Source organism: Perognathus longimembris, chromosome 7, assembly GCF_023159225.1.
Source record: "Perognathus longimembris pacificus isolate PPM17 chromosome 7, ASM2315922v1, whole genome shotgun sequence".
NCBI lineage: Eukaryota > Metazoa > Chordata > Mammalia > Rodentia > Heteromyidae > Perognathus > Perognathus longimembris.
Window position 1 is genome coordinate 3,835,948 of NC_063167.1, and position 12,517 is coordinate 3,848,464.

General features: G+C 62.8%; 1 protein-coding gene across 1 annotated transcript; it reads right to left on the bottom strand.

The window, feature by feature from the left end:
* Positions 1–170: 170 nt before the first annotated feature.
* Positions 171–10,636, bottom strand: Klhl21 (kelch like family member 21). Its single transcript, XM_048350154.1, has 4 exons — positions 9,585–10,636; positions 6,512–6,917; positions 3,154–3,226; positions 171–2,089 (listed from the first exon to the last, which is right to left on the bottom strand). Exons 1-4 carry the CDS (start codon positions 10,603–10,605, stop codon positions 1,796–1,798), a joined length of 1,794 nt encoding a protein of 597 aa, XP_048206111.1. The 5' UTR covers positions 10,606–10,636; the 3' UTR covers positions 171–1,795.
* Positions 10,637–12,517: the final 1,881 nt, after the last annotated feature.

Consider the following 12,517-nt stretch of genomic DNA (forward strand, 5'->3'; position numbering starts at 1 on the left):
CAGCATTGCCCTCCCTTTCTGCTTCACACCCTGTGCTGAACGGACATGGGCGAGGGCCGGAACACCTCTCAGATTCTAGGGCTTCCATTCCGGCTGTTTCCTCCAACACTGGCCTCGGCCCAAAGATTCCTGGAAGACAGCAGCAGCAGGAGGGCACCGACGCCAAAGTGTAGGAAATGTTTTTATTTCAAAAAGTATCGAAGGCATCCTAACGCCCTGAGACAGGACACTGGGCACGTGAGCCTACAGAACAGACCAAAACCAATCCACACGCCTGCCCCCTTGTGGCGGTCACAGGGGGAGTGCCTTCCTGACACCAGTCTCTGGAGTCATAAATACAGAGAGCCTCGCAGAAAGGCATTAAATACTCGTTACTGGATTTTCATAATTTACCTCGGCAGGTAAAGGTTCCGTGCAGGTCACCTGAAAACCCCCTCAGCACCGGCTCCGAGGTCGGTGCCGACGCCAGTGCGTGGTAGCGACAGGGAAGCCGACCCCAGAATCGGGGCCAGGCCCCCAGCCGGGGAGTCCTGCTGTGTGGGGGACGGTCCTGGTGGTAGCCTGGGCAGAGAGGGATGCAGACTCCAGGCTGTCCCTTCTGCACAGGCCCCTACGCGACCACGGGCTGCCATCATGGTAAAGCTGGACTCGCAAGACTCCCCCGGTCTGTCCGACAACCTGGCTGCTGTGTGACCGGCGGACGGGCCAGTGCACACCTCTGGTTCCGAGCCGTGTGACAGGCTCAGGGCCCGGCCCGGCCACGGGAGGGGAGGCAAACCCACGGGGCACCCACACCCTCTGCGCCCTCAGCAGACCCGCACAAAGCCGGGTAGCAGCCACGGGCTGGGGGGGGGGGGCGGGTGAACGCGCTTGGGGGTCCACTTGGCCAGGAATCCAAAGAAGACAGGGCCGCCCCCCTCGTCCCACGATGGCGCCACCTGCTGCGCATGGCGCAGAACACAGCACCGGGCAGCCCCGCTGCTCAGCAGCCCCGCCGGGCGCCCGGCAAGGCCGGGAGGCTTCTAGGGCGACCTCGCCTGTACCGGCTGGGTCTCTAGGAAAAGGAAAGAATTTCCCCACTGGGCAGAGAGCTCTGGCGAGGGCACTGCAGGGATCTGAAAACCAGACCAAGTCCTGTCCCTGCCTCGACTCCCCACCTCCTTACAGGGTCCACAACTTCAACTGCAGGCCTCCCAGCGAGGGGTTCCAACCCCGCCGTGACGACGCACACTGCACATCGCTGGCCGCTCTACCGGCCGGTGGGAGGCGGGGAGTAGCCAGCGTGTGCCATGGCTGCGTCCTCTGGATGAAGCGCACTCTGCCTTCACACCTCGAGGAAGCCCGCCTCGTCGGATCCTCGGATCCTGGCGGGGTGAGATGCTAGGCAGGCAGCCGCTCCTCTGCCAGGGGAGCTGGCCTCGGAACGCGCAGCGCTGGACGTGGAGCTGGGCTTCCCTCCGCCATCCGCCATCCGCCTGATCCCTTACGCCCCGGAGGAGCCTTGCCCTCCGCTCCAGGCGGGGGCAGGCAGGCCCAGGGGTGGCAACAGACCTCTGGGAGCCAGAGCCGCGGGGCCGTGGGGAAGCAGCTCTTCTTGACCAAGGGAGAGGGAGGCCTTCACAAACAGCGTGGGCCCGCGGTGACGCGGGCTCGGATGGCACAGCAGCCCGGCAGACGGATGCTGGAGCTCACACGGCACCCTAGAGCCTGGGCCGCACCCGGTCATGTCGGCAGTCCTGGGCCCCACACGGGGCTGGGTCCCCGTCATCCAGGCCCTCCCTTGGCCAGGCCGGGGCTAGTGCAGCTCATCGGGGTTGTGCAGCGGCCGCTGTCGGCCTGCGTCCACGTCACGGCTGCCCCCGTCCAGCTCGAAGCCACGCCCACCCACCGGCGTCTGTGGCATGAACTGTCGGAAGATGCTGACGCTGCCGTGCCAGAAGGTGGGTTCCGGGAGCCGCCCCACCACGCTCCAGGCCCGGGTCTCTGGGTCATACGCCTCTACCACGTCCGAGAGTTCAAACGTGTTGTCGTATCCCCCGGAGACGTAGAGTTTCCCGCCCAGCACGGCCAGGCTGCCCCCTACGTGCACCTGAGGGCAAGGAGGGAGGAGAGGACAGGTCAGCACGGGGCAGCCCCAGCTCCCCTCACCCCCTTCTCTGCTGAGGCGTAGCGAGGCTAAGCCCTCTACGGGGGACGCCTGGTCACTTCCCAGACACACCAACTTTCAAGGCACTTCTTTTTGTTTTTTGTTTTTTTTTTTTTGGCCAGTCCTGGGCCTTGGACTCAGGGCCTGAGCACTGTCCCTGGCTTCTTTTTGCTCAAGGCTAGCACTCTACCACTTGAGCCACAGCGCCACTTCCGGCTTTTTCTATACATGTGGTGCTGGGGAATCAAACTCAGGGCTTCATGTATACGAGGCAAGCACTTTTGCCACTAGGCCATATTCCCAGCCCTCAAGGCACTTCTTGCACCCAATACCCAACTAGGAAAAAGGTCGGGGGGTGGGGGAAGTGCGTACGTCTGGGCCTGGCAAGGGGTCGGTCCTTCCTTTGGTAGAAGCCGTCCCCAGTGCTCCCCTGCATCTTCCCACAGTCCCCACCCTGCAAAAAAGCTGCTGGACAGAGCCCAGGCCTGGAATGCATGCCCTAGGACCATCACAAAGTAAATACATGAGTACCTTTACTGGACACCCCCCCTGCCGTGGCTGTCTCGTGGGGAGGATGGTGGAGGGCATACGAGCTTATTGACTCCAGGGCTTGAATCAAGGCCCGTCCTCTCGCCTGGCTGGCTTGTTCCCTACTGGCACTCTCCCACTTGAGCTACACCTCCAGTCAGGCATTTTTGTTAGTGAACTGGAGAAGGCCTCCAATGAGGGACATTTCTGCCCAGGCTGGCTTTGAACCCCGATCCTCAGACCTCAGCCTCCTGAGCAGCAAGGATGTATCTCCCCTCCCCTCCCTTTGCTCTGCGATGCAGAGCTGGTGCCCAATGGGTAATGAACCAAAGGACGTAGGCCTGAGGCCTTACTGCAGGTCTGGGTCTCAGCACGCCTCCCTAGCAAAGGCCGGAGGGGGCTCACTGCCTGCCCCGCCCTCCCCACCCCGACGCGCTGGTTGGGAACCTCGGGGCACGCGGGCGCAGCTGTCCACGTACCTGATTCATAGACGGGATCTTGTCCCATTCGTTCTTCGTGGGGTTGTACACGTCCACCTCAGCGGAATCGTCCCTGAGCAGGGAAGGAGGCGGAGGACACGGGGCGAAAGCAAGTAAGCAGCTTGGTATGAGGAGAGTCTGCAACCTCACCTAACCTGGAGAATGGTTGGGGTTTTTTTTTGGGAAACAAGGTCTCATTTGGCCCAGGCTGGCCTGGAACTTGTGATCCCACTGCTTCAGCCTCTTCAGTGCAGGAACTACAGATAAGTGCCGCCAACTCTGGCTGCCGGGAGCTTCCTGAGGTCATGCGGCAGCTCCCTAGGGCCTTAGGGGCCGTTCCAGGCCTGAGGGTCACAGCCGTGAATGCTTGCAGCCCCTTGCTGAAGCCCACTACTGCCTGGAACAACGTGGCCACGCCGGTTTCTTCGGGTCTGAGAGGTACTGACTGCATCTCTTCCCACCGCGGGTGCTTCCTCCTCTCGATTCCAACTTTAAGCCACTCTAGCACGAAAGGCTTTGCAGGTGGCCAGGCCAAGCCTCCTGCTCTACAGGCCCTGGACCACCCCTGGCCACCTCCCTCAGAGTCTCTATGGGAGCCGGTGGCTCACGCCGGTCATCCCAGCTCCTCAGGAGGCGAGGTTAGTGAGGATCATGGGCCAAAGCCAGACTGGGCTGCAGAGCCCATGACTCCTACTTCCAACCCACCACCAGAGAACCTCAAGAGGAGCAGCCGTGGCTCGACGCGGTAGAGTGCTTAGCCTTGAGCAGAAGAGCCCAGGGACAGCACCCAGGCCTTGAGTTCAAGCCCCACAACCGACAAAAATAAAAAGTGGGGGCTGGGAAGGTGGCTGGCTTAGCGGTGGAGCACTTGCCTCGCATGCATGAAGCCCTGGGTTCAATTTCTTAGCACCACACATACAGAAGAAGCCAGAAGTGGCGCTGTGGCTCAAGTGGTAGAGTGCTAGCCTTGAGCAAAAGGAAGCCAGGAACAGTGCTCAGGCCCTGAGTTCAAGCCCGAGGATTGGAAAAATAAATAAGATTAAAAAAAAGTCACTGTGGGCTGGGGATATAGCCTAGTGGCAAGAGTGCCTGCCTCGGATACACGAGGCCCTAGGTTCGATTCCCCAGCACCACATATACAGAAAAACGGCCAGAAGCGGCGCTGTGGCTCAAGTGGCGGAGTGCTAGCCTTGAGCAAAAGGAAGCCAGGGACAGTGCTCAGGCCCTGAGTCCAAGGCCCAGGACTGGCAAAAAAAAAAGTCACTGTGTGTCAAACCTTGCCCCGTTCACTTCTGAGTCCTCAGAAACCAGCAAGCTAAGTGAAGTAACAGGAAGAAGAGATCAGAAAAGCCTTCTACCCTGGCGTCACCAGAGGGACACCCTGCCTACTCCATCACACGCAGGAAACAGCGGCGTGCTGCAGTGACCACCGCGGGGCGGCAAGAGGACCGCACAGCACACACTTAAGGCTGCGTGGACCAGAAGGTGTCCGCAGCAAGAACAGAGGCACCACCACTGTCAGTCCCTACACAGAAGGGCAACGCAGATGCACAGATGCTTGTGTCGTGACTTGTGATGTTCTGTTCACTTCCGGTTCCTCCCTGAGAACCCTTATGACAGTCATTAAATAGGGGGACCTGCTAGCCTGTTCCCATCCCTCCCTTTCTCATCGAGAGCGAGCGCCCCAGCGGGAAGGGGCAGGGCCGGCTCCCTCGGCGTTGCTCTACAGGGTGGCTGTATCCCTTCTAGGAGCCACCTTCTCTCAGGACCAAGACGGAGCCCAGGGCAACAGTCTCCTTCACGGACCACAAAGGACGGAGGAGGTGCTGGGGCACTGGCTGCCTCCCCAGGGGACAAACCCCAAACAAGAACTGTCCAGATAGGTGTCATTCCAGGCAGGAGGTGACATGGCTCATGAAGAGTCGAGGACCTTAGGTCTCTCCTAGACTCCTTGCACCATTTCCAGTAAGACGATCCCTCCCTCCTTTTCCACAAATTCCTGTGGACCTGGAAGGCCGGAAGCTGCCTCCTGCCGCCTCTCCAGGTAACCAAAGCAAACAGCCTGCAGGAAGGTGCCCGCGTCGGCCAGAGGCTCCTCCGCAACTGCACCCCGGGAGGAGGCAGGAGGTGCAGGGTCCGGGGCGGCCCCCGGGAACACTGTGCTCTGGGACCAGGGGTCAAGGAGGCCGTTGTCACGGGTCCTGGGCCTGCAGCCACTGCTGAGGGGTTGAAGTTGTATTTATAGTCACCCCAGCCCTCCTGGAAGACACCTGGGGGAGGGGAGCCAGGGAGAGCCAGGTGGTTTTGTAACTGGCCAGAGCTGGCTGAGGTTCCAGGCTCCGGCTTCCAGCTACTTGTGGGGGGGAGTGACCCCTCTGTTCCCTTCCCTGACTGACCCCTCTGCTCCTTTCCCTGCCCATCTTGAGGAGGAACTTTGTGTTTTAGGGGATGTGGAAAGGTCAGTGCTGCTCAGACAAGCCCGACAGTTTGGGGGCCCACACTAAAGGGGTGGAAGGGGCGGGATTGGGACTTTGTATACCAGTACTGAAGCTTGAACTCAGAGCCTGGGGACTCACTGTTCCTTAGCTTTTTCACTCAAAGCTACCCCTCGAGCACTTTAACCCCTGAGCCACAGCTCCACTTCCAGCTTTGTAGCTCCGGTTACAGGCCCGAGCTACTGGCACCCAGCTTTGTACTTTGTGTTGTTGTTGGCAGTGGTCCTGGGGCTTGAATTCAGGGCCTGGGCGTTGTCCCTGAGCTCAAAGCGAGTGCCCCACCACTTTGGGCCACAGCTGTACTTCCAGTGTCTGGTGGTTAATGAAGAGATTAGAGTCTCTTGGACTTTTTCTGCCTGGGCTGACTTCAAACCGCCATCCTCAGATCTCAGCCTCCTGAGTAGCTAGGATTAGGGGCGTGAGCCACCGCTCCCGGCATCTGCTGTCCTTGAGCTTGCTTGCTCAGAGCCAGTGCTCTGCCACTCGAGCCACAGCGGGCCTTCCTTCCTGGCCCACAGTTCCAGCCAGGCACAGACCCAGGGAAACAGCAAACCTAAGAACACGGGCATTTCCAGAGGAGCTGTTGGCCCCCTCCTGCATGCCCATCACCAAGGAGGGGACCAGCTGAGACCGGACAGGCTTTCCGGGCCAGTGGGAGAGACACACACATACACGTCTGCCGAGGCCGCGCTGAGGCCTCTTGTGACAGCCGTAACAGTGCCCGCGGGGGTGGCTGGACTAAGAAAACCTGGAAGGCTGCAGAACAAGTTCCCTGGAGTCAGAGATGCAGCTTCTCCCACCGTTCCTCCCCCTGTGGGGTCAGCGGCCTCAGCTCGGGGCGCACCGGGCACCCGGACACTCACCTGACGAAGTACATCAGTCCGTTCAGAGTCACAGTCTTGGGCGCGAAGGACCAGGGTGGGAGCTGGCCGCAGTCCACCAGCGACCACAGGTCGGTGTCCGGGTGGTAGCACTGCATCACCATGGTCTCCTTGCCGGCCAGCGAGCCGATGGCGTAGAGCCGGCCGCGGCAGGCGGTGGTGGAGCAGTTGTCCATGGGGTAGGTCATGGGCTGCAGAGCCTCCCAGGAGTCAGCGGTGTGGTCGTAGCGCTCCGTGCTGTCGGCGGCCACCACGTACAGCAGCCCGTCCAGCACGGAGGAGCTGTGGTACTCCCGGGCCTTCAGCATGGGGGCCACCTCCGTCCACTCGTTCACGCTGGAGTTGTACCTCCACACGCAGTCGTAGAGCCGGGAGCCGTCCGACCCACCTGCCGGGACGAACAGCAGGCAGAAAGGTCAGCCTGCGCGGGGTGAGTCACCCACCCGTGCCTCCCGGAACATCTGGGCGGGCCTCTGGAGGCCGGGAGAGGCTACCCTCAGCAGGTGTCACCCAACACCTGTTCTCTTTTCCAAGGCCCAGGCCAGAAACGTCATCTCGAGACTGAGGCTGTGTGCATGCCAACCACTTCCCCGGGCAGGGCCACCACCAACCCTCTGCTGTCAAACCAAGGCCCTGGGGCACAAGCACCAACTCGGGACACTGTCAAACACCTGGACTGTACCACAGCCTCGCGCCTCAGGGTCGGCTCTCCTGGCAGTCTATCACCTGCTAAGCTGCTTGTGTGCCGGTTACCCAAGGCTGGGCCGGGACAGGATGAGGGGGACCCCGGCTGCGGGAGGCTCAGCAGGAACTACGTTGAGGAGGCAGGGGAGATGGAGTCCAGGAGTGGATCTGATCAGGTAGACTACAAGGAGAGAGACCTCACAGAAAATCAAGCTACCGGGCACCTTTTCGGTTCTAGTCTTGACTCTGGTATGTTTCTTTTTTCTTCCTGTGCTGGTACTGGGCTTCAATTCAGGGTCTCCTGCTCTAGCTTTTTGGCCCAAGACTAGCGCTGTCACGCAAGGCATAATACCTCCACTTCCGGCTTCTTGCTGACTAGCTGGAGATGAGAGTCTGGGATTTTTCTGCTGGCTTGAAACCTTGATCCTCAGATCCCAGCTTCCGGAGTAGCTGGGATTACAGGCCTGAGCCATGGGCACCCAGCAGGGCACGTTTCATTTGGGGAAAAAATTAATGTTCATATGATGTACATCGTCTACATTTTCTGGAGGGGGGAGTAGTAGGTAGAGTTCTAGGATTTGAACTCAGGGCCTTTGCGCTACCACTTGAGTCAACCCCTCCCTGCCCCTGCTTTTAATTTTTAGGTAAGGTCTCAAGGTTTTGACCAGGAAGGGCCTGACATTAAAATCCAGCTGCTGGGATGACAATTATCCTCCCATCTCTAGCACATAACTTGAGATTAAAGTCAAGTGCCACAAACCTGCCTGCATTTTATGTCAATAAAAGGGGACTAAAAACGGCTGTTTTCATCAACAATAGGATTAAACCAGGTCCACTGAGGACATGAGACACCTGCCCCCACCGTGAAGGAACTCCAGGAATGGGGGCCGCTCACCCCTGGCTTCCTCCCCTGGCACCACAGGGCTGAGCTGAGCTTTCAGAGGCAGAGAAGACAAAGAGCTTACAGAGCTGAGCTGGTCCCATTCCTTCCTTGGGGAGCAGCCACAAAGGCGGCTCAATGGGGCTTCCTGGGCCCCTGGAAATTCCCTACCGGCAGCTGAATGGAATGACACAGCCCTGCCTAAACCCACAGGATTAGCCGCTCAGCTGTGACATTTATGAAAGGTTGTTGGGAAGGCCAGGCAGGTCTGGCCAGTTCTGGGAAGGAGATTGCTGCTCCAAACCACCAGCTAGACCTCAGGAGGGACGGAGATAGAGTGGTGGTGGGGGGGGGACACACACACAGGGACAGCCTCAGGCTAGATGAAGGGCTGGACCGACCGTAGCAGAGTGCTGACAGCAGAGCTGCAGGGGCTGAGCGGAGGCGGGAGGGACAGGACCCCCCTTATCAGCTCAGAGCCCCATCAGCTCGCTGGGGAACGGCTCCAGGTGGGCTTTCTGTCCCTTGCCAGGCCGGCACAGCCACTCGCTTTCCTGCCCCGCAGAGGCAGCGACCAGCCCCAGTAGGTTCTTCCCTTATATAGCAGTCGGAGCCCGCCCCGGCTCGCCCCACCCGGTCCGCAGCCTCCCTCCGGTTTGAACAGGGTTCCATCCACGGTGAAAAATGCGGGAGAAGCCCAGCACCGTGCAGGCTGGGGCCCGCCCACCATGACTCGGCAGGGTTTTGGGGTTTGGGCCAAGTAACTGGAAGAAAATCTCTCCACATGTGACCATGTTTACAGTCGCAGCCTCGGCTCAGCACGTGACCCACGGCGCCAGGCCCGGCCCGGGCGCACCGCGCAAGGAACCTGGTCACACGGGTGACCCAACCACCACTGAGTCAGTGGGGCGATGCCCTGGCGCGGCGGGGAGGAGGAGGGGATGGGTGTGCGGCCCGGGAGAAGGCCGCCCCACCCGGCGTCGGCCTCTGACTCGGCCCCGCGAGGCCCAGGGCGAGGAAGAAAGCTCCCATTGTGCATGGCGAAGGCTCCGAAGGGGAGGCAGCTCCCGGGCTGGGAGCTGGCACGGCCGGACGCCCGGGGCCCGCCGACCCACAAGCAGCTACTTGTACCCGCGCACACCAGGGGGCCTTCTTGTGGGTGCAGAGTGACCGCAGGGTGGGAGGGAGCTGGGGAAGGAAGGGGGGCATTGTCCCCCCCACCCCCAAATAGGTATGCGCCTTGCCCGACTGAGGAGGAGATGGCGGCGCCCCTGGGCGCCACCTTGATAACCATAACACATGTTTAGGGGTCACAAGTAACCGCAGGCGCAGGAACGCAGTGGCTACGCCACGGGCCCAGCCTGGACTCGGCGCCGCGGCCCTGGGCTCTCGGGTTCCGGGGGGGTGTCGCCTGCCCAGGCGGTGAGCGGCCCCGGGAGCCCTAGCCAGGGGGTGGGGATGGGGGAACCCCCCCCCCCCCGCCGCACCCACCTGTCACGTAGATGTCGTTGCCCAGCGCCACGATGCTGTAGCCGCCGCCCAGGTGGTCGGGGAACTCGGCCAGGTAGCGCCACTGTCCCGTCTGCGGGTTGTAGCAGTCGACGGTGACCAGCTCGTCGCAGTCCTGGTCGCAGCCGCCCACGAGCACGAGGATCTCGGCGAGGCCGGTGGAGGGGCGCGGGCGCATGCGGGGGCAGGGCCCGCGGTCGTGGCGGTCGAAGCGCGCGGCCTGGAAGTCGCGCGCCTCGCGGAGCAGGCGCAGGCAGGGCGGGCAGCGCGCCACCAGCGGCTCGGCCTCGACGTGCGCCAGCAGGTAGAAGCGGCGCACGAAGGGCAGGCGCACGGCCTCGAGCAGCTGCGGCCAGTGCGCGGCGCGGCGCGGCGGGTCGGCGCGCACCCAGCGCAGCGCCAGCTGGTAGGCCGCCTCCTCCTTGGGCACGCAGAGCCCGTCGTCGCGCAGGTAGCGCAGCAGGCGCGCCAGCGGCAGCCGCTCCAGCTGCTCGGCGCCCAGCTCGCCCACGTGGCGCAGGATGAAGCGCTGCGCCGCGCTGGCCAGCCCCGCGCAGCTGAAGGCCTCGGCGAAGTCCTGCATGTCCAGGCAGTTGGCCAGGTCGAGCTGCTGCTGCAGGAAGGCGCCGCACGCCTCCTTGACGGCCGGGAACTGCAGCAGGTCGGCGGCGCGCAGCAGCGGCTCGGCGTTGTCGCCGCTCACCGCCACGCGGCCGGTGTAGCTGAAGTCCAGCAGCAGCTGCAGCATGTCGGGCGGCACGCCGTGCAGGCGCACCCGCTCCGCGCGGCTCTCGCGCAGCTGCCCGGCGAACATGGCGCGGAAGTAGGGGCTGGCGGCCGCCAGCACGGCGCGGTGGGCCGGGAAGTCGCGCCCGCCCGCCGCCTCCAGCGTCACGTCCAGGAACTTGCGCTCGGCGCGGAGCTGGCTCAGCCCGCGCAGCAGGCTCAGGGCGTGCGCGGGGTCCGAGAAGGGGAGCACGGCCAGGGGCGCCGGCCGCTCCATGGCGCTGCGCGGGGAGACGCGGCGGCGCGCCGGCTCCGCCGCTATAAATACCGCCGGGCGCCGCGGCCCGGGGGGGGCGGGGCCGGGCCACGCCCACTTAACCCCCGCGGGCCCGGCCGCCCCGCCCCTCCTCCCCCCGGACTCGGCGCGCGGGCCTCCACGTCCCCGCGCCCGCCCCCGGGCCTCGCGGCTGAGTCACCGCCGCCCGCGCCCGCGCCCGCCCCGCCCCGCCGGGGCTTCCGGCCGCCTCGGTCGTGACGCCGCGCCGGGCTGGGCGAGTGACGAGGGCCTGCTCGCAGCCGCGGATCCCCGGCGTCGGGATCGGGGGTGGGGGAGGGGGACCTGCGGGATCGGCTCCGCCCTCCACCCCGCCCGGCGGCCCTCCGCGCCGGCTCCCCGCCCCCCGCCAGCCCCGGGGCGGCCGGCGGGTACCACGGGCTCTCCTCCCACTTGTTTACTGATTTTTTATTTAAGTGTCACTAGTTCCCGAGGGGCGGATGTCCAAAGGGGAGCGGCGGGGTCGGGGGTCGGAGCCGGAACCGGTCCCCGGTGCCCCCGTGGACGCTGCTCCGGGGCGCGTCGGCGGGGCGGCCGGGGCCCCGGCCCTCCCCGCGGCGCCGTGTCACTGGGAGCCACTCGAGTCCCCGGCCGCAGGGCGGGCCGCGCGGCTCCGGGTCCAAAGACAGCTGAAGGTCAGGCGCGGGAGGGCCTCCGGCCCCGCCACGGCGCGGGAGAGGGCGGCTCCCGCCTTCAGGTCCTGGGGTCTCGGGCACCGCCTTGAAAAAGCGTGGCGAGACCCCTCCGGCGGGGGCTTTGCTCGGTGTCACCCCCACAGGAAACTCGGGGGGTTGCCTCCCCCCCCCTCGGGCGCCCGCTGGGTTGGCGCGGGCTCGCTAGGGAGGAGACATTTTGTCTTGCCGCCCCGTCGGCCTCCCTCCGGTCACCCCCCCCCCCCCCCGCCCCGGGTCGGGCGGACGCCCCTTGGGAAGGAGGCACAGGGCTCGCAGGTGCCCGGCGCCGCGCCATGCCCATAGAAGGACTGCTCACCCGCGAGGGGAGGCCGCGCGCATTCCTGCGCCCAGGACCCCGGCCAATCCAGGGTCCACGCGGCCGGCCAGGAAAGGGGGTGCCGGGGGGGGGGGGGGGAGTGGGGGGAGGAAGCGGCACGTGTCCAGTGGGTGGGCCTCTCCACCTTACATAATCCCAGAGTAAATCAGTTAATGTTCCTTTTTCTCTTCAGAAGTCTAAAATCAACAGGGCGCTGGTGGTTTGGGCCTGTAATCTTAATTATTCAGGAGGCTGAGATTGGAGGATCGAGGTTCAAAGCCAGCCTGGACAGCAACGCCTGTGAGACTCTTATCTCTACTTAAGCACCAAAAGTCCATCTGTGGCTCAGGTGGTCCGGCGGCAGCCTTGAGTGAAGAAGTTAAGGGGCAGCAGCACCATGGCCCTGAGTTCAAGCCCCAAGATCAGAAAAAAAAATCTAAAGCTGAAATTTAAATATAACTTGGATTTGCTTTAAAGATAGGTGGCTTTGCACAAGCTCTATTACTCTACGGGGTGTGTGTGTGTGTGTGTGTGTGTGTGTACTGGCACTGGGACTTGAACTCAGGAGCCCATGCTCTTGCCCTCAAGGATGGTCCTCTACTGCTTCACCCATGACTTCACTTACACGGTGTTGGTGGTTATTTGGAGATAAGAGCCTGGGAAAGGGGGGAGGTCTCACAGGACTTTTGTCCTCTGGGCTAGCTTGAAACCATGATCCTAAAAAAACCTCAGTCTTCTGAGTAGTTTGTACCCATGTCCTGTTACTGTTATTTTTACAAAATATTGTTCATTTTAACAAGCCACTTTAATATGGGTTGTAGTGTGGCTGGAACTGAAAGTCAGCTAGAGATGTTGTATTTTACGT

Excerpts from the sequence above, each read along its gene's own strand:
- Klhl21 (XM_048350154.1), bottom strand. The coding sequence starts at position 10,605 with ATGGAGCGGCCGGCGCCCCTGGCCGTGCTCCCCTTCTCGGACCCCGCG. Across the intron at positions 6,918-9,584 it reads CAACGACATCTACGTGACAG|GTGGGTCGGACGGCTCCCGG; the intron begins GTGGGTGCGGCG and ends TCGTCCCGGCAG. Across the intron at positions 3,227-6,511 it reads GGACTGATGTACTTCGTCAG|GGACGATTCCGCTGAGGTGG; the intron begins GTGAGTGTCCGG and ends TTCCCTGCTCAG.